We start from the raw sequence: 24372 nt of genomic DNA on the forward strand, positions 1-24372 counted from the left end.
CACATCAAAACATCAAGGGTTGCAGGTGTTGCAGGTGCATTATCCTGCTGAAAGGGGCCACTGCTATCAGGGAACACCATTACTGTGGCGAGTGGGGCGGGGCCGAGAGGCGTAGGAACGAGGAGTGAGGCCAGGTGTAGCGATTGGAGATGAGCTACACCTGCGCCCCACCGCCAGTATCGAGTCCCACGTAGGAGATGGAAGGATATAAAACTGGAGCGACGACCGTGAAGGACGAGAGAGGACCAGGCCTGGGACATTATTTTATGTTTGCTTTTTATTTGTGCGCGTCAGTCGCCGTGAGGGGCTGATGCGCCGTTTTGTATTTATTTTAGATTATTAAAATGCTTTTTGATTGTGCGCCGGTTCCCGCCTCCTTCTTCCCGATGATTACAAAGGGAATATCGTTACAATTACCATGATGGGGTGTATGTGATCTGCAACAATTTTTTGTCAGGTGGTACTTGTCAAAGTGACATCCACATGAATGCCAGGGTCCAAGTTTTCCCAACAGAACATTGCCCAGAGCATTACACTTCTTTCGCCGATGCTCCTTCTTCCCATGCATGCTGCATCCTCTTGCCATCTCCAGTAACACACATGCACCTGGCCATCCATCTGGTCTGAAAGGTTATTTATCAGATCAGGCAACTTTCTTCCATTGGTAGCTTACTTGCCAATTATAAGAACTTTCGGAAGTTCTTATAATTGTCATCATGGGCTCTCTGACCAGTCTGTGGCTATGCAGTCCCAAACGCAGTAAATTGCTATGCAATATGCATGTGCATCAGTGAGTCTTGGGAACTCATTACACTGGTTCACCAGTTGTCCTTCCTTGCACCACTTTTGATAGGTAATAACCACTGCATACCATGAACAACCCAAAAGACCCAGCTTTCTAGCTACCATGTTTTGGCCAAAGTCACTCCGATCATTTTGGTTACCCATTTTCCCTGCTTCCAGCTCATTAAGTTCAAGGACTGACTGTTCACTTGTGGCCTAATATACTTTAAAATACAGGAAATTACCCCATAGTAGATCTATACAGTATGGATGGGAAGACTCACAGATTTGCATCGATTGCATAAAAGTTAACGATGCAACCGATGCATCAATTTAAGAAAGTGTGCATCGGTTACAAGTTAGCATTTGTATCGGGACACATTGTTTCGTACATATTTACATCTGTAAAAAGAGATTTATTTATATTTAATTATTAGTAGATGCACTATACATTTATTAGTTAGAAAGAGACCAATGTAGATTGATTTATAATCCCTAAACTGTTTCTCAAGCATGTTCAATCACCACTGCTGCTGCTACCTAACTGTCACAACACTATGGACACCGTGGCGTGTTGCATAGAATATACTGTAGATTTACACGGCTGTCTGTCTGAACCAAAACAACCTATCTGTACCATATTGAATAGCATTATCTATTTATTACCATATTGCATAGAATTATCTATTTACTTCCCATTGCATCGTATTGTATTAAATCGCATTGAAATTGGATTTCACTGCATCGTAATGGGGTGAATCGTATGGCATCACACAGGTAGCTGCTCCATATGTATATTTTATGTATCATAACGTTGGCTATGCATTGAGATGCGTACCATATCCAAAGTGTTGGATTTATCCTTACAGTGCTCAAATCTGCAAACTTGATTACCAATTCTCAAAACTTTGTTCATTGTTAAAACCTATATATTTGCAGGAATAGAGGGGTCAGAGAAAGAATGCATTTGTGTGAATATATATATATGTGTGAGTGCATGTGTCTTTAAAGTGAGGCTTTATCTAGACAGTCTGATGACAGGAAAGTTAGTATGTTAACTGACCACACACAGAATCACACACAGGTCATTCATCATGCTTCTGACAGCCAACTGACCCTTGAAGAATGGATGAGTTCAAAAATGAATGCTGCACTTTTGCATTCCTTGATGATGCTCTTTACTCTCATCCTTTCTGTGATCGGACCCCTGAAATGATTGTGCCTTTTTTTATAATCTTAAGTCAACTTGTTACAGCCATGTACTTTAAAGTTACCATGAAAACAAACAACTACATTAGCATCTTGCTTTTGCAGATGGTCCAATGGAATGTTAGAACTGGTGAAATGGCATGCTGTACACACATTTTGTCCTATGGCTGTGTGGAAGTGTGTGTTTAACACTTTCAGCTATCAATTGAAATACATTTACAGAGGAATGCTCAGCTTTTATCTCTCTTAACCCACTTATCTTATCACTGTCTGTTTCTTTTCACTGCTTAAGATTCTTTCTGTCTACAAACTAGTTGACTCAAAAATAAAAATTGTGTTCCTCCAAACCTTTATGGGGTTTTTTTTCGGTAAAGAGTTTTGTCTAAATAGCTTCTACACCAAAGGGCAGTTCACAGTGATCCAAAATGTAAAGAAATAATCTAGATTAATTTGAACTGTTAAAAGTTAAAACAAAAATATGTTGCATTTTGCTGATTATCAAAAAAAAGAAGAAAAAAAGAGAGAAGCCACTAGAAGTTGTTTTTGTCAGTTTTGCACTCATTCTAGGGTTTTACATTAATTACAAAATTTTAACTGTTTATATAAATAAAATGTACACAGAAAAGCTATCTTTTTCACCCTGTCACACTCAACATGAACAAGTGTGGGGAATACCGGGGACAATTTTTGGTCCCCATGAGGGCAACAGCTTATAAATCATTCAGAATGATTGGACCCAGTGTTTTTTTTTTTTTTTTTTTTTTAAATCTAAAAATGCAGAAAGTTTTGTGTGAGGGGTAGGGGTATAAAATCATTATGTCCTAAGGAATGTCCCCATAAAGAATGGAAACCAGTACATCTCTCTCTCTCTCTCTCTCTCTCTCTCTGTGTGTGTGCGTGTTTGTGTGTGTGAGTAATGGACTATCAGTGATTGGACTGATGAAGGGAAGGGAAGGGGGTGGCTGGCATTGGTTTATGTCGCTTTGATGCATGCTTTTCTGCCCCGCTAGATAAGATTAGCTACTTAGAGATAACAACTCACAGCCATCTTATCAATCTGAATCTCACCAGACACAACATAGTGTGTGAATTTGTGTGTTTGTGATTTCTGAAATCAGTTTCCATAACATAAACATCTAAGTTATCTCTCTTATTTTAGTAAGTTCAGTGAGTGTCTCATCTTTAAAGCATTGCACCTGACCCTGACCGCAAGCATCAGTTTTCTGTCTATCGGTCTGATGTCTGTGATCTCAAACATCAGAGAACTCCTTTAAAAATACCTAAGATATGTGATCAAGATTTTACACAAAATAAAACTATAATCAAGTTCAGCATACGGGCTATAGTGACCTGTCAAACATGCCAACTAATTTTCAGAGGAAGTTGCTAAAGGCAGGACAAATTGTTGCTAAATGTTGCTAGATGACAACTGCAAAACTGCATAGATATACACTATATCACTAAATCTAAAAAAAATAAATAAAAAAAAATAACAATTATATTATATATATTATATATATTAGATTATATAGCTAGATATATGATTATGAATTTGAATTGTTAATTTAGATTTGTTAGTATAACGAAAATTTACCTGTGCTACTCTCCAAGAAAAGTCTGTAAAATAGGGCACAATGTACTGTGATAATTTGAAGGCATTTTCTGTATTGTTTTTCACGGGTTTTCCATTTTTCTACAAGGTTGAATATTAAACGGATTCAACTAGTACAGTTACAAACTAATAAAGTGTTACGATAAATTTACAATTATTATTGAACAGTTGCAACTAGCAACTTAATTTACGTGGTATGTGTTCTATAGACAAATTTGATTTCCTCTTTTCTGTGTAATTTAGAACAAAAAAGAGTGCCCTTTATCATTTGAGTCACAGTTGCTTAAAGCTGCCAAATTAATTTTAAAAATATAAAAAAATGTTGCTAGGTGATTTTTGAGGTAGCTAGAGTAGCCTGAAAAGTTACTACAACAACAAAAGGAGTTGGCAACACTGTGATTGGTAGCAAACATCAAACTCCTGCTCGTTTTCCTCAGCCTCTTGCGGTTATTTTCTGTGTCGTTAGGGGTCATGCTTTGGCCATAAAATGCCTCGATTACATAGCGCAAGTTCATTTATTATTTTGTGGTGACATTTATAGAAAAAAGTAACTTTAATCACTCGGATAATTACCAACAAGCCTTTATGGTATTTTTTCACGAGCGAATATCGGTCAAATGAGTTTCCAGCATACGAGTGTTTACACGTCTAGCCTTAGCCTTAAGCAACACAACTAGAACCCTTTTGTTAGTCTATAATAGACCCAACTAATAATATTCAAATCAGTGCGTGTAGCTTACACTACAATTAAGTAGTCTAGTATGCGTTCTGCTGTAACTTGCACGTTTAAAAAAAACAAAAAAAAAACATGGGTTTTTGGTAGCCTGCATGGTTTGTGTCTTATCTAGCCAATTTTATACCGACGTTAAACTAAGTAGCCACTATTTTAACTTTTTTTTTTCGACTGGGCGGCAAGACTAGATCGCTGTTGTTTTAATAAACGATTATGAAACGATGAATGAAGCTGCCTACATGGCATTGTCGTCGATCCGCTAAAAAAACATAAAAGTCGAATACGGCCGCGTCGCTCGTAGACAAACCGTAGACACCTGACACCTGAGATTGTCATCTACATTGACAAAGAAGACACGTAGACGTGCAGGCTACGTAAAGACGAGTTTGAGGATGTTAAATCTGTCTGGTAAAGCTCCACCTCTGGACGCGAGCACTGGGGCGGGCTCGAGACGCGTCTACCTGCTTCAACTCCGTTATTTAAAAGCCTCCGAGACAGACGCGCTGTCCACTCAACAAACACGCTCAGTAGGGATCAATCAAATCAAAGACCTGAACGGAGAAGATATATTATAGCCCGTGAGGAAATAATTTCTTGGAAAAGTGACGGATAACTTTTTCTTTATTCGTGGTTTTGAATTATTCACAGTAACTTCACATTTGATGGGACACTCAGAAGTTTCCAGCTGTCTTCTGTCCGGAGCGAAGCATCACGCCGAAGAATTGATGGAGATTTTGCGAATTGAAAAACAACCTGGACGACAGCTGCATTTGTTTTGCATAGGATAATACTGCTTTACATAGTTTACAGTTACAGCTCAAAGGGGCTTTACATCTTGATGCCATTAGAATATCATTTACAAGAACTTTATATTAAACGATCTCCTCTAGTGTTGTGAAGAACCTAGAAACCAGCACAGTTCTGAAGACCCCATAATGTAGTCATGAACCATGCAAGCAAAATGGTCCTTTATAAGAAAATTGTTCTTTGCTGAACCTAAGAACCATTGAAGAACCTAGCTGTAAGATCCTATGGCTTGAAGCAGAAGAGAAGAGGGGAAAAAGTTGGCTTCCAAGTGATTTTATATTTAGAATTGAATACACCCTCATCATCATCACAGACTGGATGTAAAGATGACAAGCGTCTGGTTTGCTCTGCTGGGCTTCTTGTGGAGCTTTTATTTGGCAGGTAGCAGTTCTGCACTAGACGGATCTGAGCTTCAGCCCAACTTCATCCAGCGGAGGTTGCGGACTCAGGAGAAGAGAGAGATGCAGAAAGAGATTCTGTCCATACTGGGACTGAACCACAGACCCAGACCGCATCTGAACAGCGGCAAACATAATTCAGCACCCCTCTTCATGCTGGATCTGTACAACAGTATGTCCACTGAAGAGAAGAGCGATGTGGATCAGTACAGATCCCTGTTCACCACCACACGACCCGCTTTAGCTTCACTTCATGACACAGAGTTCCTGCATGATGCAGACATGGTCATGAGTTTTGTCAATTTAGGTAAGATCAACTTTTACATTTCCTTTTTCACTCTTGTGTCCATTTTGATACACACGGTGACATCTCAGTACCAATCCAGGGCTTTAAAATGAAACAATAATCTATTAAGAATTTAAATAATGTTTTAATCATTTAACTGCTTGATTTAAGAGTTCTGATGAGCAACTCGGTGATGTTTTATTCAATTAAAGAGGTAGCACAAGCACACTTTTCAATTTAACAAAAATGTACGGTAAATGATTTTAGATACTGTATAGGCTATAACTTAATAAATGAAAATATAGTATTCAGGGACATCTATGTTCATAGTTAATGTGATGATCTACACCTGTGTTTTCTCTGTTAAGACATCTAACACCTGTTTGAACTTGAGGAGAACTGACTTCATACATCCACTTAAAAAAAAATTTTTTTCTTAAAACCATTAAACATTTTATTTAGTGAACAAACACTCTTAAATTTTCTTGTTTTTAGCATGCATGATATTTGCTTTGACTATATTTTATGGCTAAAGAAACATTTTTTAGAATAGCTTAAATATGAAGGCTATCATTCCAAAATGTTTATTATTGTTATGCTGCTTGGAGTGATAATGTTTGATTTTGTTCCACTTTTTCTTCTGAGGCATTAAAGAAAAACGTTCACTAGATTGCAAACTGTATTGTCAAGGACGGTTGAGCTCATTAAGAAAAAAATATCAATTGTATTTTGCACATTTATTGTAGTAATTAAATACATTGCAGTACCATAGTATATTCATTGGTACCAGATGAATGATGGTACTTCTCAGTAGGTTTTTTTTTTTTTTTTGCGAGGTTTATTGGATATCACCCTTCAACACTTTTTAAACTGACATCTATCAAGCTCATAGTGACCCTAAGCACAGTGTCAAACCACGGGTCTGTTTATGCTCAGGGACTCTGTGTGGTTTGCTTCAGTAAACACAGACCTCATTAATGGAGGGAGTATTCGTGTCCAAGATTCACTTGTTTATGTGAACTTCCCTCTACAGGGGCCAGGAGTTGCCCAATTAAGTTAATTATAACAATACAAACTCTTCTGGCTCTGCTCACTGTAGCTGTGGGCCAATTGTTGGGTCAGTTGCCAGAGATGCTTTTGTGTGAGTTGCGACATTAGTTGTTGGCTGGGTTTATTTCAAAGCTCATTTGTCTCTTTCAGTCTGTTTTATAAGACAATAAATGTGGTCTTTCTTGATCTGGTAGCGGTTTTCTGCAATCAGTTGATGGACACGTTATCGGGCTCTGCTTGGAAGCAGTATTTCATATCAACTGACCAGCAGTTTGTTACCTGATAGAGTCTTGAAGTGGCTTTTATATTAGTAGTGTGTTTCAGCGACTCATTTCAGTCAAAGTTATTGGAAATACAGTATGTGGACAGGACAGATCATTTTGCACTTGTAATTTAATACGGTTTTGTTCTAGACTCTTATAAGGGAAGTCATATAACTTGTTTTATGTGATTTGTCTATGATTCAAGTGGTGATTCTTCATGGTCATTTACAGCAGTCATCTGTCTAGATCTCCTATGACTAAGCTCCAAATTTAGGAGAAAAAGGAACAGTATCGGCATACAGAAACTGACCAGTGTTGTATCACATCCAGAAATAGCCAGGCTTTTTCTCACAGACATTTGGATAGTCAGTGTATCCTATGTGAATCATCTTATGACTGTCGGAACAGTAGTTCAAATTTCCTTTTTATGGTGTGGCTTCATAAGTAGTCAGGATTTCCGCCCTAAAGAGAAACAACACTGGTACACTGAACACCATTATTATTACCTAAATATTTAACAAAGACTTTGCCATTTTCACATTTTTAATGTCACCGTGGAGCTCAGTGTTTGGCAGAATGTTCATACTTTATTTTTTTATTTTCTTACAAAATACAAAAATTAGAAAGCATCATAAAAGGGTTCCAAACTGTGACTAAAATGGTTGCATTTGCGACCAAAAACATTAAATTTCGAGTGAAGTTTTTGCAACTGGGCCTTTGTATTTAAAAATGTGCATGTGATGTCTTTTTTTCTGATTGTTTTGTGATCACATCTTTTGTTATTTTCATGCATCAAAGTTTTAGTGAAAAGAAGTTTAAAACTGTCCTCATCTCTGCAGAACCGCATCATTAACACACACCTACATAATGCAGTTCAGTTGTGCAGCGCGTGAGAGAGAGAAATTACAGAGACGTGCATGTAAAAGTGCACAAAAGCAGTATAGTTTGTGCACAACTTGAACAAACTTCAACAGGTAACGCTGTCAGCTTTTTATATATTGGCAAAATTGTCAACAATTCTCATTTATAATGATTAAAGGAATACGCTACCATTTTTCCATATTCCACTATGTTCTTCCCTCATCTTAGATGAGTTGATACGTACCTCTCCTGTCTCAGTGTGTGCCCTCATTCGATGTAGCACTCGGCGCCAGTATGCTAGCATTTAGCTTAGCACCATTCATTTCACTATTTAAAGACAGTTACATGAGTAGTTACACGAGTAAGTATGGTGACACAAAATAAATAGTGGCGACTTCCTAAGCGGTTAAATCTGTAAATGCCACCCTCACGTTTTTGTGTGGAAAGCGAATTTGTATATTTTAGAATTAACATCAGCCCACTTCTCGCCCCTAGACACTGCTATTTCTCATAACACCAACCAAAACATGAACAAAAACTGAACGATTGTCTTTTTATCAACTAACATTAACACTGATTATTAAATTCATTGTTCCATGTCCGTTTGTATACCGTGCACAACGTTTATGCTTATAGTTAATTTTTAGTGTATCTCTGTGGCAGAATTACAGCACCACATACTGGTCTGGCATGTATACTACATTGTTTTGTGTCAGTTTTGTGGGGACACAGGTATTTCTTTAGGAAAAAAAGAAAGATTGGATTGGGAAAGCTCTGGCTTCGTGTGGACTTAGCCTCAGTGCACGTTTTTATCATGTGTAAAATTAACATGGCGGATAAAAGCAGCTTGTTTTTTTTTTTTTACACCAAATATATAATTTAGGCGTGCTACTTACATAATTCAGGTGATTTTTAAAGCTTTATATGCTGTTGGGGTAGGCCAGTTTCAAATCACATATTTGGCACAGTGCATTTGTCTTGTCCTCACTCAATTTAAAGTACTCCCACACAGCTGATGTCTTCAGCATTTTGTCTTCTTTTCCAGATGAACTGAATCATGACATTCATGACGTTCACTCATGGGGAGTGTTGGGAGTAACCCATTACAAGTAACACAAGTTACATAATCAGATTTCTTTTTTGAAGTAACTGGTAAAGTAATGCATTACTTTTTAATTTACAAGGAAATATCTGAGTTACCTTTTCAAAAAGGTAATGCCAGTTACTTTATTTTCCCATTTATTGACTGACAAGTCTCCTGTCCCCATATTGGGAGAAATCTGAAGTACAGAGGTGTTGTGTGTGCTGTATGAAAATAATGCAGTTCTAGACTAAATGTCAATGTGCATTAATTTATCCCACTCACAAAATAAAAAAAAAATGTATATTGAGTATTCATCAAAATTCACGCAAACCTGCATTAAATATGTTAACACAAATGTATCTAATCCCATTTTATTAACTAATGTCCTGGCTGCTGACCTTTGATGATTCAGTTCAACCGTACTAATAGGCAAAAATGACTTTAGATTACTTTTAGTTTTTTTGTTTTTCTGAAGCTTGTTGAAACTTCTTCACCTGTGTTCTACTGTACAGACGTGAATTTACTTTTTCTTCAGCCTGAGGTTTATTCATTACACTTTTTGGTGTGAAAGGGCTTTTACATGCTAGGGCTTTTACTGCTCATATTTAAAAAGTATCGCGAAAGTAACACAGAAGTAGTGTAACGCATTACTTTCCATAAAAAAAGTAACTAAGTAATGTAATTTGCTACTTTTTTAGGAAGTAATGCAATATTGTAATGCACTGCTCATGGGTGCTTCAAATTCAAGCATGAATAAAAACCATTTTGGGGGGAATACCAGGTGTTCAAAAAAATACAAATAAAAAAATGAATAAAAGATATGAATATTCAAATCTTAAAATGTAAAATCGAATACCAACCCAACGAACGAATATTCAAATAATCTAATATTCTGGTCCAGCCCTAGTACTTAGTATGGAAATACTATTATATTACTATACTATTATAAACAATATTCTATAATATTACAACATTACTTTGTTAAATGTGCTTATTTGTGATTACACATTTATAATGATGAAGTTGCAATTTAGCACATTTAAAATATATTATCATAAATGTAAAGCCAAATAACACTATGTAAATTATAATCAAATCAAAATAAGTTCTTCTCTTTATTATTATTATTTATTTTTTCTGGTCCCCATGTCTCCAGAAAAACTCAATTATACTCGAATGTCATGCCATAAGAATGCAAGCATGCTACATGCAGGTGTTCACTTGAGCCGAACTCTGAGTTTGACAGATTTGAGTTTGAGAAATCTTTGTGACAGATTCAGGAGAATTCAAAGTTCTTGATGTTCCTAAATCTTCCAATTCTTCCTGACCAGTCTTGCTCTGTTTATAGAAGGGTAGAGGATGCCCTAAGCTCTTCTTGGCCCAGAGAATTTTGAGGAAACTCCCATCTGTTGTTTGCACTACTAATATTGTGTAATCCAGTAATCCAGGGAAAATCCATGGGGAAAAAAGGATTCATGTTTTCTCTTCTTTGGTCCATCATTGCCTTTTTCCACCTGGATCTTTTGTGCTCACTCATATTTCCTCCTGTAACTGTCTCATACAAACATATAAGCATTTTTAAACTAATTCTCTTCCACAGCATGTCTTAACTAGAGCCCAGCTGTCATTTTCCCACTTAGCAAAGTCAACAGCCACCCAAGAGAGCACAGGTAAGCTTTCCTTTAGGCCTGTAAAATAGTAAAAGTGACCCACACACAGAGTTTTAGGGGGTTTCTCAGGAGCTTAGCAAGGTCTAGAGTCTTTACAATCTTAGCTTCTTATTACTGTATGAATCCTGTATTTTACAATGCGCTTTCATTTCATTCTTCCGCTCTTAATACTGTCTTTCAGTGTGCTGAGCTCCAAATCTGGGCTGAGCTGTTTGTTTTGCACAACAATATTCCTAATGCCATATTTTATCAAATAATGAGTTGACCGCAATCGATCAATGAATCGTTTGATGTTGGCTGGTTATGCACAACATGGATGACCTCTTCTGATAGACCGTCAGTGGATCACAGACACAGGAGGGTTGTATCACTTCTAGTCTGCATGCGGGCGTTAACATGGAAATTAAGGAAGGAATTTGAGTTATGCCTTAGCTTCGTAAAGAAGGAAAGGGATTTTCTCGAGGGTGACTCAGCAGACTGATAAGAACTGTTGAAAGCACGCAGCAAATGAGACTAATGGCCAGGCACAGATGAGATCTGCAGTCATTTTTGCACTTATTTGGTTGAAAATTTGGCAGAATTCTGAATTGACATAATGTGGAACCTCAGCACTGCATTTTTATTAGCACATTTGCAATTAGTCTTTTAGCAGCAGCTTTTCTTCCAAAGAGACTAAAATTTGGTAGCTGAGAGCATTATCAGATTAGCCATCATCTCAAGTCATCAAGAGTTTGACAGTGAACTATTACATTCTCAGTGCAAGTACCTGGTCCTCATGTGCACAATGCATGTTATTCCACCATGAGAATGAAATAACCTGCTCTGCCTTTCATTCTTTCTGTAATATAGAGACCACCACCATCCAATCACTTTGCCATATATTAAGTCCCTCTCTGTTTTTTTTTTTTTTTTTTTTTTGAATATCCTGATTCCAAAGATTCATACATACAAGTAAATGTATACAGAAATCATATTTCATATCTGTCCTTGAATCACCCCAATGGAATATTTATAATTATTACAGGTCAGATTTTGCAGTAATTATCAATTTTGTGTAATTCATCCATACATGGTTATCACATCTGTACACAAAGAGAAGGAGGTACATTTTTTGCTATTTTACAAATTGTTTGAGATAATATAATATTTCTTTATTCATGAATAACAAAATAGTGAAGGACAGTACTTAATTTATGCGTGAATTTAATTCACGCGTGAATTAAAAATTGGTCATTGATATTACATCAGCGAAAAATCAAAGTCAGTGAGTTAGGTTTTTGATGAAAAACAACAAACACAAAAAGGTTAACTTTAAGCAATTTTATGTGTGCAGGCCAAGAAAGGTGTAGTTGCAATACTTATCTTTAAACATTGCATTTTCTCTGCCTTTTCACACATGCTCCTTTCTTACATTAAGAAATTAATTAGTTTTGTTGGATTGTTTTGTTTTAATGAACAAAATGGCTTTTGTTGTTCTTCTCTTTTAGCCTAAGGCCAGATCCCCTCGTTCTCTGAACTAAACATTTTTGGACAGTGATTATCTGACAAAGAATGCAAGTTTTAATCTCAGTTAAACAGACACGCTGAAGTTGATGATTGTGAGGTCAGGAGATAAACTTTTTTCAGGGAATGTCCTTTTGCTTCAGTCTTAGCTGTGAAGTCCTGATGCTATCTCTGCGTCTCACGCCATAGCCGTCAGACATGCCCCCACGGCCATCACGGCGATCAGTTCTCAGGAATGTGCCGTTTTCTGCAGGTAGCTGCTCTCTTTGACTGAAGCATTTTGTCTTATCAGGGATCATATTGAATAAGGAATAAATAAGGATCTCAGGACAATAAAACTTGCCATGCAGTTGCCTCTGGGCTGTGAATTCGTCAGATAAGAAGGCGTTTGTTAAACCGATGTGAGAAGATACCACAAACCCAACATCTGATTACATGATAAATCACTTGTTGGATGGATCACATCCATGTAGCCACTTAGAAGTCTCACGTCAACATCTGAGTAATTACCCACAGAAGAAAAAAGGGACCACACCACCACCCCCTGCTTATTCCTTTAAGCCAAGTGTGGTATTTTTCTCTTTAGCGTGCTGATGGCCTGACGTCAAACACTCTTAAAGCCAAGGCTTGAACCAAGTCTGTGCTTGAAAGTGAAACGCTCATGCACAGAGTTAGAGATGGGTGGACAGCAGAGCGTGACCTCCCTGACAATCCTCTTGGGTTAACTTGGTGAGGTCACAGCTGAGCCATTAACCACTGGGTTCTGGCCTACAGGTATGAAATACAATGTTATGAAATAGAATGTTATGAAATAGAATATTAGTCATGTTGATAAAAAAAAAAAAGACATTTAAATGGATTAAAAATAATAAGAAAAATAAATAAAGTTTATCTAAAAATGATCATAAACATGTCCATCACATAAATAGCAGACACACACACATTTGTTTTTGTGAAAAGTAGGGACATCCCATAGGCGTAATGGTTTTTATACTGTACAATCTGTATATTCCATCGCCCTTCACCAACCCTACACCTAACCCTAACCCTCACAGGAAACTTGTGCATTTTTACTTTCACAATAAAACTCATTCTGTTTGATTTATAAGCATTTTGAAAAAGGGGGACATGGGTTATGTCTTCATAAGTCACCCTCTCCTTGTAATACCTGTGTGATACCCATGTCATTATACAGAGTTGTGTCCTGATATGTCACAAAAACAAGAGCACACACACATATATATTTATATTGCAAAATGTTCACAAAAGAAACAACAAAATTTGATTTAAAAAAAGAAATTATGTAATTTGTAGACAAGAATCAATAGCAGAGCCATATCAGGCATGCATGTAAGATTAAATGTATGCATATTTTAAAATATTATTTGCAAATAGTTCAAATGGATGTGTTTGTAATAAATGTTTGATTTAGAAATGTTTCTCTTTTTCTTATTCTCTTAAATCCTTTTAAATGGCATTTAAATGTTATTTAAATTACCTTGACTAATATCATTCTTTATAACATTATGTCATTTAACATTCGATCATAAATCATTTACTAGTAAATGCTACTTTCTGCTCTATTTTTCTTCACACTCCTTCGCTGTTAACAACAAAGTGTTGCTCTGGAATTCACGCTTGGCTTCTTGCACTCAAACTTCCCTTCCTTGATTTGAGTTTGATTAGAAGCTGAAATGATTATAATAGCATTTTATTTGTATGTGATTTTAATGTTATTTTGGGTACTTTTACAATTATAAAAGATGTTTATGTAAAATTCTAAACAGGTGTAGTAATTAGCTTATTCTAAAAGTGCTTAAAATCAAATATTTGTGCCTCATTACATGACAAAAATCCACATTAGATTGGAATTGGAAGGTATCACAAACGGTCAGTGGTTGTTTTTACGGTGAGTTTTTAGTATACGTATAGTATTAATGTTATAAAGTGTCATTTGGTGAGTATAAAGCATATCAGAATCACAGGGATGCCACAGTTTTCATTTGACAATGATGTTCTTGTCATCTTTTCTAATTAATGGCAATAGTTACGTCAAAGAAACAGTGAGGACTTTGCCTCCTCAATTCAAGAACACCTCTGCACACCAACGGTCTGTTAAATATATTATAAAGGTGTTCCATCCGCATCGGTGGAAGAATGCAGACATTCAAAAACTATTAAAAGAACTTAATGTCATGAAAATGATTTAGTTCCTCTGTTTCTAAACACATCAACCCAATTCTGGAAGAAACCTAACCCTCACTCATATTGTACACACACACTCTCTCCACCCATGGCGGAATGTCACCCAGTGCCCTCCATGAGTGAATAGGAAATGTGTGAACGCTCTTGATTTACGGCTCCACTGTTTTCTTCAGGCAGCAATGAATGTGTCTTCATTTAATGGTCAGTAGCACAATGAAGTGTCTCGTGGTGTGCTGAATCAGTCATCTAAAGAGGTTACATTGTTTTAACTTTTAATAACAATCAGACAAAGTGCAAAAAAACTTAAGCCGAATGTGCTAACCTTGAAAAACATACAAATATACACACACACACTTCTATTGTGGCAGGCGGGAAATTAAGCATTACAGCTATACTTATTTACAGTATGTACAAGGTGTTGGACTAGTATCGAGTTTGGGATTGGTTAGCGATTTTACTTACAACGTGTCCTACCAAGAGTTTCCAGGAAGAAGAAGCCTATGGAAGGGGATGTCAGAATACACACAATCAAAGAAAGAGAAAGATTTTGGCTGTTGTACTTGCTGCTGTGGAATGCAAGCCACCAATATTTTGACTTCTCCTTTGGAAACAGCTGCGTTTCCTTTTTCAAAGATATTTTTTCCTTATTTATCAGATCCCTTAGGGGAGATCCATCTCTGCTGTCTGACACAGACTTCCTCCTCTAAATCTGTGTCTCCAGCCAGCCCTGAGCTCACACACACCTGCTGCAGCATACACAGATGGCTCTAACAGGTCTCTCAGCCTGGCATGCTCACACAGACATACACACACAGGTAGCCCCAGTTGTAGGAGACACCACATACAATGCCTCGAAACAAACACCAGAGGTATTTCAAGACCAAATTTGCCATTCGACCCCCTAAGTGATGGAAAAAAATACCACCTTGGGGTGCCTCAATGGCCAGAATTGGTCCCGTAAGGTTTCAAAACCCTAACCCTAAACTTTCAATATGGGGTAGACGGTATACCACCAGTGGAAAATTTCCATTTTTGGAAATTTATTCATATACTATTCAAACAGAGGTTTGTCAGTTAAGGTGAATGTCGTAGCATGCAGTTTGTGTAGGTAGCCAGACAAAACAGAGTGGGTTACTTTTGGTATGAAACGAAGTCTCAGCTTTCAAATTATGTCATTTTTTAAAGAAATTCAAACTATACACACTGTTTTGTGGCAGATGACTATAGCTCTTCAGTTCAAGTAGAGAATGAACTTATAATCTTTTCCTCTTTAATAGTTATAGCATGAAGTAAACATGAACAAACATCAAAAGGTATCTGGTTTCGACTGCGGAAAGATGTCAATTCACAATTTTTCAAGTTCAAGTCCACCAAAATTTATCTACTCTCCTGTCTGGTTTGTTTATTGGACAAAAAAGTCAGATTCGGCTTTATGATTGGTCAGATTGCCTGTCAGTCAAACTCCCAGTGAAGGGTCAGTTGGCTAAGGGATTTTTATTTTTATTTTTTTGCTGCAAGTGCCAAAAACACTATATGGACTTCCAATACCAACACCATAGTTACCATTGATAAACCAAAAAAGTCAGATTCGGCTTTATGATTGGTCAGATTGCCTGTCAGTCAAACTCCCAGTGAAGGGTCAGTTGGCTAAGGGATTTTTATTTTTATTTTTTTGCTGCAAGTGCCAAAAACACTATATGGACTTCCAATACCAACACCATAGTTACCATTGATAAACCAGTCAGAGAAGACTGGGCTTGTCAGAATAAATTGCTGCAGTATTACTATACTATACTTTAGAAGCCAATGGGAACCAATAACTGTTTGGTTACCCACATTCTTCATTTATATATGAGTAAATGATGACAGATTTTTTCATTTGGGGTAAACTATTTCTTTGAAAGCTGTGAAAAAGAACTTGATACAGTATTTTCACACTCTCTGACATGTGACATTTCTGAGACAGAGTGGAGCATGCACAAGGAAAGCGCACAAACAAATAAATACATGTAAAATGTAATGTATGTAGGTGAAGGAGGGGCTTTAGTACTCTATTGAGGAATTTACTTATTAATAAACTAGCATCCTTCAATTCATCCTTCCAAAAATGTTCCATTAAACATTATATACTGGTAAAAAAAAAAAAAAAGAGTATAGAATAAATGCACTGTAAGTCGCATTGGATAAAAGCATCTGCTAAATGCATAAATGTAAATATAATTTAAATTACAACAAAAAATGGCTGATTTACCAGAGAAGTCATGAACGGGTTATTTTGTGACAGTTAATATTCAATTTATGGCACAACATCTTCATTTTTATGGTCTGCAAACAGTGATTAATGGCTGTGCAACTCCAAATGTGGTTGATTTACGAGGCACATACAGGTATTATGCAAGTTGCTGTTGTTGCTCATTCTCCAATATTAGAGCCACAGAGGTTGGTTTCTCCAAATAAAATAAGACTCAATGCACACCTAAACCATCAAAAACAGTAGTGAGCATTTACATACTGTAAGCAGTTAAAAACAGCCGAATAATTATTAGACTTTTTTTACTTACACTAGAAAGCCTTTTATTACTTTTCGCTGTGGAATCAAATTTGGTGTAATGTAGCTGGTTTCTAAAAAAAATGTATATTGCAACAACCACATTTTAGCAAAGAATAACACTACTGAATTTGTTACTTTAGCCTATTCTGCTCAAGATGAGAAAAAAAGAGTGATGGATGGCAGTACCACTGTTGGCGTCCAATTTTTCATTGTTATATAATAAAGAGTGGCTTAGTTTTCCGAAACTCAAAATTAGACAGAGGTTGTTTTTTTTTGTCTCTAGGAAAATAAGTCCAAGCATCTTTATTGTGTCATTTTTAGGCTGTGAGTGTTGAGGTCTGCACTCTAGTAATACTGTTCGCATATCTCCTTTGTGAGGTTGCCAAAGTACAAAGTACCATTAGTCTATCCCAAAATGTTTTGTCAGCTGTTCTCATGGATTATGCCTTTATTAATGTTTCTATATGCCGAAAAGAGGGAAAGAATGGGAATGTTTATTTTCCAGACCATTTCCTCCATTTTATGGAATTTCCTCCTTATACAAAAAAGACATTATAATATTTGTTGACAGGTCGTTGGCTTGTGTCGGCACTCAAGTGAAAATGGATTTGTTTTATGCCTGTTAAAGGCAGAACAGCTGACTCTTGTAATGTCTGTTAGTCTTTTTCCCTACACATATGCATAACTTAAAGTACACATTCTCCTACACAAAGCAAGTTAACCTGACTTTGTCCCTGAACTGATGAAAACACACACAGACACACACCCCCCACACACAATTCCTCTCTGTTCTGTATAATACTGCTACTGACACACAGGTATGGCTATCTGACTGTGGCCATTCAACATGGAGATGATTTGCTTCAGATAGCCGGCGCTGGTTACAGAGATGAAGAGATCGAAAGACATCAGAGATCTTTTAACAGTCACAATTATCACAAATTACTGCTGTTCTTTAAGTAGCCTGCAAAAACAGAGCAATGCAGAGAGATTTCATTTCATCCCGTCTGAAATGTCAGAGAGAAGATTTGGTCCAACATAAAACTATAAAAATACATCTCCCTAAAGGTCAGTACAACAAAATAAAACTGACATGGTGATTTAATGCAAAATAAACTTGACAGTCCCTGATGTGAAGCAGAGAAAATAGTACAAGGCAGCTTTCCAAATAATAATAAAAAATAATCATAAATGGACATGAAATATTGATCTGAGTGTAAATTATTTCATTATGTGAGAATAAAGAGAGTGTGAAGTGATTTGAGAGACATAAAACTAGCACAACTATGCAGGAAATTACTTGCTTGGGACAACAGTCAGTTATACCACTGACCAATCAGAATCCAGTATTTCAAAGAGAAGTTTAATGACCTTAACTATTATCAGTTAATGGATTCCAGTTTAAAATGGTATTTTGTATGGAACATGATATACAATATATTGTTACAATGCTTTATGTTCTTTCATATGCAACTTTATGTAATTCATCATGAGGTTTCTTATAATGAAATATCATGATTGACTTTAACATAAAATCTAGTAAGTTTGTAACATTATATAACTACAGTTAAAAGAGCATGATCTCTTTCCTACTGTTCACACCAAACGATGGATCTTTATGACTGTGTCATTTGTGGTCTGCCGTAAACTATTGCACCTCTTTCTGACCTCTGCTCAGAGCTCTGACTCCTGTAGTTGTGCCTTTGATGCTTTGCGTGGGTCAGAGACTTAGATCATGGTTGTAGGAAATACCCAGGGAATGCTGTGTCAAACCCCTGCCATCTCCCAGCTTCCTGAATACAAAACTCCATGAACCCCGGTCTTTTATCCACATGCAATGACCAATTTAAGACTATTGGTATTTTATTTGCCTAGTGTTAGTCCCCGAAATGGGTTATTTTACTTTTTGTTGTGAAATCAAAATTGGCATCAAGAATTGTGAAATGTCCCTGGTACCTAAAATATTGGCATTGCAACGATTTCTACTGTAGCCTATTCTGCTCAAGATAAGGACAGAAAATGTGGTTGATCACAATACAACTATTGGTCTCCATTTTTTTCATCATGTAATTTTCTTACATAAATGCTTAGAGTCATTGAACATTCACAAACATCATTGCAAAAGTAGTGTGGTGAGAACTACAGCTCTTGACTGGTGGTCAGAGATACAGTTTAACTGATGATTATTTTTACCGATATTTAATCATTTTGCCCAAATCATTTGCTTTATTGTTTTTGTGAGATTGGATCCAACGATAAATGGCTTCAAGAATTCCATACAAGATCACAATTAAAGCTAATAAATAAATAATACATTTATAGAAGAAACTACACCATTTACTTTAAATTGCTTTTGTACGTTTTTAAACTCTTTTATTAAGCATTGTGACTCGGAACTTATACAAATGCAGTGCTGTACCAGGTGAGCTACAGAGCAAGTTTATTTCATAACCATACATATGAATTTTTTTTTATGTAATGCAAATGTGAAAAGGTATTCGTTTAAAAATCATGCATTAACATAAAATTGAGGCCGTTTTATAGTATATATTGTGTAAGGAACTGTGTAAAAATAAGTTGTTAATTGGTAATCAAAAATGAATGAACAATAACTGCTGTACAAAGAGTAAAAAATAAATACATAAATAAATAACAAATTGTAATAATATAAAACTTCATAATCATCGGGAAGAAGGAGGCGGGATCCGGCGCACAATCAAACATCATTTTAATGATTCAAAATAAACACAAACAACGCATCAGCCCCTCACGGACGACTGATGCGCGCAAATAAAAAGCAAAACATAAACTAAAGCCCATGCCTTGTCCTCTCTCGTCCTTCACTGTCGTTGCTCAAGTTTTATATCCTTCCATCTCCTCCTTGGGCCTCGAGACCGGTGGGTCGAACAGGTGTAGCTCATCTCCAATCACTCCACCGGCCTCGCTCCTCCCACGTCCCTCGGCCCCGCCCCACTCGTCACACAAATTATTTACCAATAATGTAAGTTAATATGTTAATTACCACTGTGATTTGAAACATACAAATTATAACTGAGAAACGTTTTTCTTATGTAGCCGAACTAGAGCCCTGCATTTCAGGGCTGTAGTTTGAATAGGAATAAGTTCTACCCACTAAAATAGCAAGATAATTCAAATAAAATTAGAAAATATAAATTATTTATTTTTTATACTCTATTCATAGTTGAGACAAAATCATTATTGGCTCCACCCCCACCCCCTCCTCAAACTCTGCCTATGATTAAAGTTGATGGCATTTTACAGCCTCTAGTGTTCATTTCAGTTGGAAACTGCCGTGAATTGTATGTTTAGGTGTGTGTTTTGGAGTTTTGGAAAAAAATGGGGCATGTTTTTCCAGTGAGCCTATGTTGGAAATGTAACAGCTTCCCATGCCAACAAACTGCCAGAACTGATTTACTGGCATTTCTAACAACTTCTGTTTACTCATGATCTGTAAATGGTAAAATGCTGTACATTTTTTACTTTTAATTTCAATTTCTCTCAGTAGATCTTATAAATACTAAATTCATCAGAGACGAGCACTGAGTAAGTTTGTTATTGGTTGTCTATTGCTAAATACCTTGCACTTTTTGATGCTACAGTATATTTGTGTGAAACCACATTGCAATGTGAACTGTGTTCTAGAGCAGGCTTTCATAACCCCAGGGTTATAGGTTTGGTTAATTGTTATAAAACATTATTTAGGTTTTTAAGAGCATCAAAAACAAGTGCAGTCGTACAGATGACAAGCGAGTTGCGTTAGCTTTTCATTACAGAAGCTGGAACAATTAGATTGTGGGGGAAGAGAATGTGAACAGGGATTCTGAAGATAATTACATAAACATAGATGGATTCTTCACATGCCTGGCTTCACAGCACATTTTTATTGGTTAAACTGAAGGAGACAGCTTTCAAATCAACTAGTTCTCAATGTTTCATGTGCTGCAGAGATGCAGGAAATAATTGCAGGCTTGTGTATGGTCAACATTTTTTTCTCAAAAGTTTGTGGTGACTTGATTTTTTATTGGGCAGAATAATTAAAAAGCGTTAGATATAAATTATGCCTTAATACTTAACAGAAACTTGTTGGTAGTGACTTGTTTTGCACCAAAGTACTACATGTATAAAGCAGATACTTATACACATTGCAAGTCTACATATACAATATTGTATACACTGTGTACACTGTAGAAAACATTGCATTTAAAATGTTGTAAAATTATTGTCAAAATTGCTTTTATAAAATGTTTCAATCACAGAATGGGACATTGTCAGTATTCCCTGTGTAAACCATTACATTGGTTGGTATGAGCATAATCAAATCAATATTAAAGTGATCATGTTACTTATCACCTGTATTCCTAACAGTACAGTATACAGTATAAACTTACAAATAGATTTTAAGTAATTTAGGCTGATATTAGTTTTCCAGTTAGGAAATGTTCAATACAGTCACCATCCCATGATGCTTGTAACATTGTCATTGTATTTTAGCCATAGTGTGAGTAAATAAACACCAAATTTTCATTTTTGGACAAATTTTTCCTTTAACTTTGCGGCCTTATGTCTCTCTCATGGGATGAAGAGGATTAAGTAAGTAAGTTTCCTTTAACTTTGGAGTAAGCGGCACAACAGTCAAGCCTCCTACACAAAGTTTTCTTTAGCATCTTCTGTAACACTTTACAATACAATGGTACTAATGCATTAATTCATGCTTAACTAATGCATAGATAATCAAGTAATGTATAACTCTTGAAGAACTAAACTGCTTTAAGTAATTATTAGCTAATGATTTGCAAAGGTATCATGTTACAACTTTACTTGTTGAGGCACGACTAACAACATCAAATCCCTTTGATGGTGGCTGGACGACCCCTCCTAGGAGCCAGCGCGGGAACCTTTGGCTGGCTTTGCTCTTGATGAGCTGGTCGATCAATGGTTACTGATTCTGGACAGCCCCGACGCTGACCAGGAAAGTTTTGACTCCAGCCTTCAGAACTCAAAACGGAGCATCATACAGGAGCCGCAAATAATGTTGGTGAGCGTCATGACAGATGAAAATAAACTTCGCTGTAGAGAGATCTTTGGTCATCCAAGCAACCGTCAGTCCATGCTGAGAGGTAGGAATGAGTTTAAAAGCATTGACTCTGTCCAGGAGGGCAGAGCTATCAGAAGATAGAATCCAGGGCCTTGTGCTGTCTGAGATAAAATCTCCCGGGACCCATGAGCCTGACCATATACAAGCTCTGCCGAGGAAGTTTGTAGATCCTCCTTGGGAACCATTCACAGGCCAAGAAGGAAGCAGGGTAGCCACTTACTCCATCTGCCATCTGTCAGACTGCCCTTAGTGCAGTTTTGAGAGAGCGATGACCCGACCCGAGCCACCTCCTTCCACAACTCAGATGTAAAATGAGGGACGTGGTCAGAAGATATGTCTGATTGTGTGCCGTTGAAGCCCAGATCTGAACATCCGTTTTCAATCCATGCCACATAAACTTTGATGAGACCAGTTTCTGTGAAGCTTTCTGCCCAGGGTGTTACAAACTGTGGAACTTCTCCACTGCACAGGTACCAGACAAGGGTGGTCTCTGGAGACATTACACTCCTGCCTCCGTGAAGCAGACGTCAGCTATTTTCAAACTTGAGATAGCTGTCCTGTAAGCCTGCACATTGTGGTCAGATTGCTGGTCAGCTGCTAACTGGACAGAGCCTATACCAAAGTGTACTGTTTACACAGTGTCCCTGAAAAGGCAATCTGTCACGACGTGGCTTTTTCTGTCGATGTGCTTGATATCTCTCGTGAACTCGGATATGAAGGCCAGGTGGTGTTGTTGTTGTGATGACCAGGGCTCAGAAACTTTAGACATAGCATGAACCAAGGGTTTATGATCCACAAACGCTGTGAAAACACGTCCCACCAAAAAGAAACAAAAGTGTCTTACTGCCAGGTAGAGAACAAGCAACTCTCTGTCAAAAGTGTTGTACTTATGCTCATTTGGTCGGAACTGCCAACTGAAAAATGCAAGGGGTTGCCAAAAACCATTTACCAACTGTTCGTGTACGGCACCCACCACACAGTCTAAGCATCAGTAATGATAGCAATGGGGGCAGCTGGAATCAGATGGGACAGCATGGTTGCCTGTGCTAAGGCGAGTTTAGCATCCTTAAACTTAGTCATCTCCTCTGACCAGGTGATCTGTGTATTCCTGCTGTGTCCAAAGAGTGCAAAAGCTCAACTGCTCGAGGAATGAAATGATGATAGAAATTCACCATCCCCAAAAACTAATTGTTGCTTTGGTTGTGTGGAGAACAGGGAACTTTGTAATGTCGATTTTGTCTGGTAGGGGAATTACCCCCCTCGCTTGTGATCCAGTGACCAAGAAAGTCAATAGCAGCCAGGCCAAACTGACAATTGGCAGGGTTAATTATCAAGCCATGTTGGCCACGGCAAGCGAACAGCTATTGCAGAAAAGTGAGGTGCTCTCTTCTGGAAGTGCTTGCGACTAAAATGTCGTCCAAGTGCACAAATAAAAAATCCAGGTCTCGTAGGTCCATCATGGGCTGGAAGGTTTATATAATCTCTACATGGGCGGTGACCACCATCCGTGGGGATGAAGGCGAGGCCCAAGGACTGTTAGAGCATTGCACTATACCCAGTTTTTCCACATTAGCAAACTCTGCCTTGGCAATTGCCAGTTTCACTGAATCTAATCGATGAGACCAGGCATGAACCGGCAGTTCTAAATTAGAGATATGGTGTATGACCCAATGGCTGGCCACTGCCGAGGAGAAAGTGGTTTTAGTGAGATTTGGAAATGGACAGAGCAGTAGGGTGAACTTGCAGTCATCTTTAAATGCGCTGGACAGAGTGGTCAAGGAAAAATATTGATCAATGTAAAATATTGAGACCTTTCGCGGTGACCAAACAGCAGTTTTTGACATCAACAAACAGTCCATTAGTGCACAGGAAGTCTGCACCCAGGAGGGGCCTACTCACATCTGCTAACAAGAACTCCCATGTAAAACGTAGTCCATTGAAGCATAGTGATACTAGCTGTTTCCCATAAGTGCGTATTTTGCCTTGTTTGGCTGATTTGAGTGGTGAGCCAACCTTGCCTGAGCATCTATCCACTGTTTACACGGGCAGGACGCTAAATTGTGCCCCTGTATCACAGAAGAAATGTCAGCCAGTTAACGAGTCCGTGATGAACAGTAAATAAGCACTGTCATTAGCTACTATGCTACTGACAGGCAGCATATTGTGGCTCACATTAAACATGCAAAACGGGCGTGAAAGAAACATAATACTTGTTCAGCCTTGTGACTGACTGTACTGTTT

At 37.4% G+C, this 24372-nt stretch overlaps 1 protein-coding gene across 2 annotated transcripts in view; it reads left to right on the plus strand.

Annotated features, from left to right (window-relative positions):
- The first annotated feature begins 4496 nt into the window (after positions 1-4496).
- The window catches only part of bmp6 (bone morphogenetic protein 6), a 51618-nt gene continuing 31742 nt past the window's right edge, over positions 4497-24372 (plus strand). Inside the window, exon 1 of one of the 2 annotated variants that reach the window (XM_026200809.1) lies at positions 4497-5849. In XM_026200809.1, the coding sequence (XP_026056594.1) occupies positions 5471-5849 (379 nt within the window). In that variant the 5' untranslated portion in view covers positions 4497-5470. The remainder of the gene's footprint in view (positions 5850-24372) is intronic. The other variant, XM_026200808.1, reaches the window with a different exon arrangement.

This window comes from Carassius auratus, chromosome 24, assembly GCF_003368295.1.
Source record: "Carassius auratus strain Wakin chromosome 24, ASM336829v1, whole genome shotgun sequence".
Taxonomy (NCBI): Eukaryota; Metazoa; Chordata; class Actinopteri; order Cypriniformes; family Cyprinidae; genus Carassius; species Carassius auratus.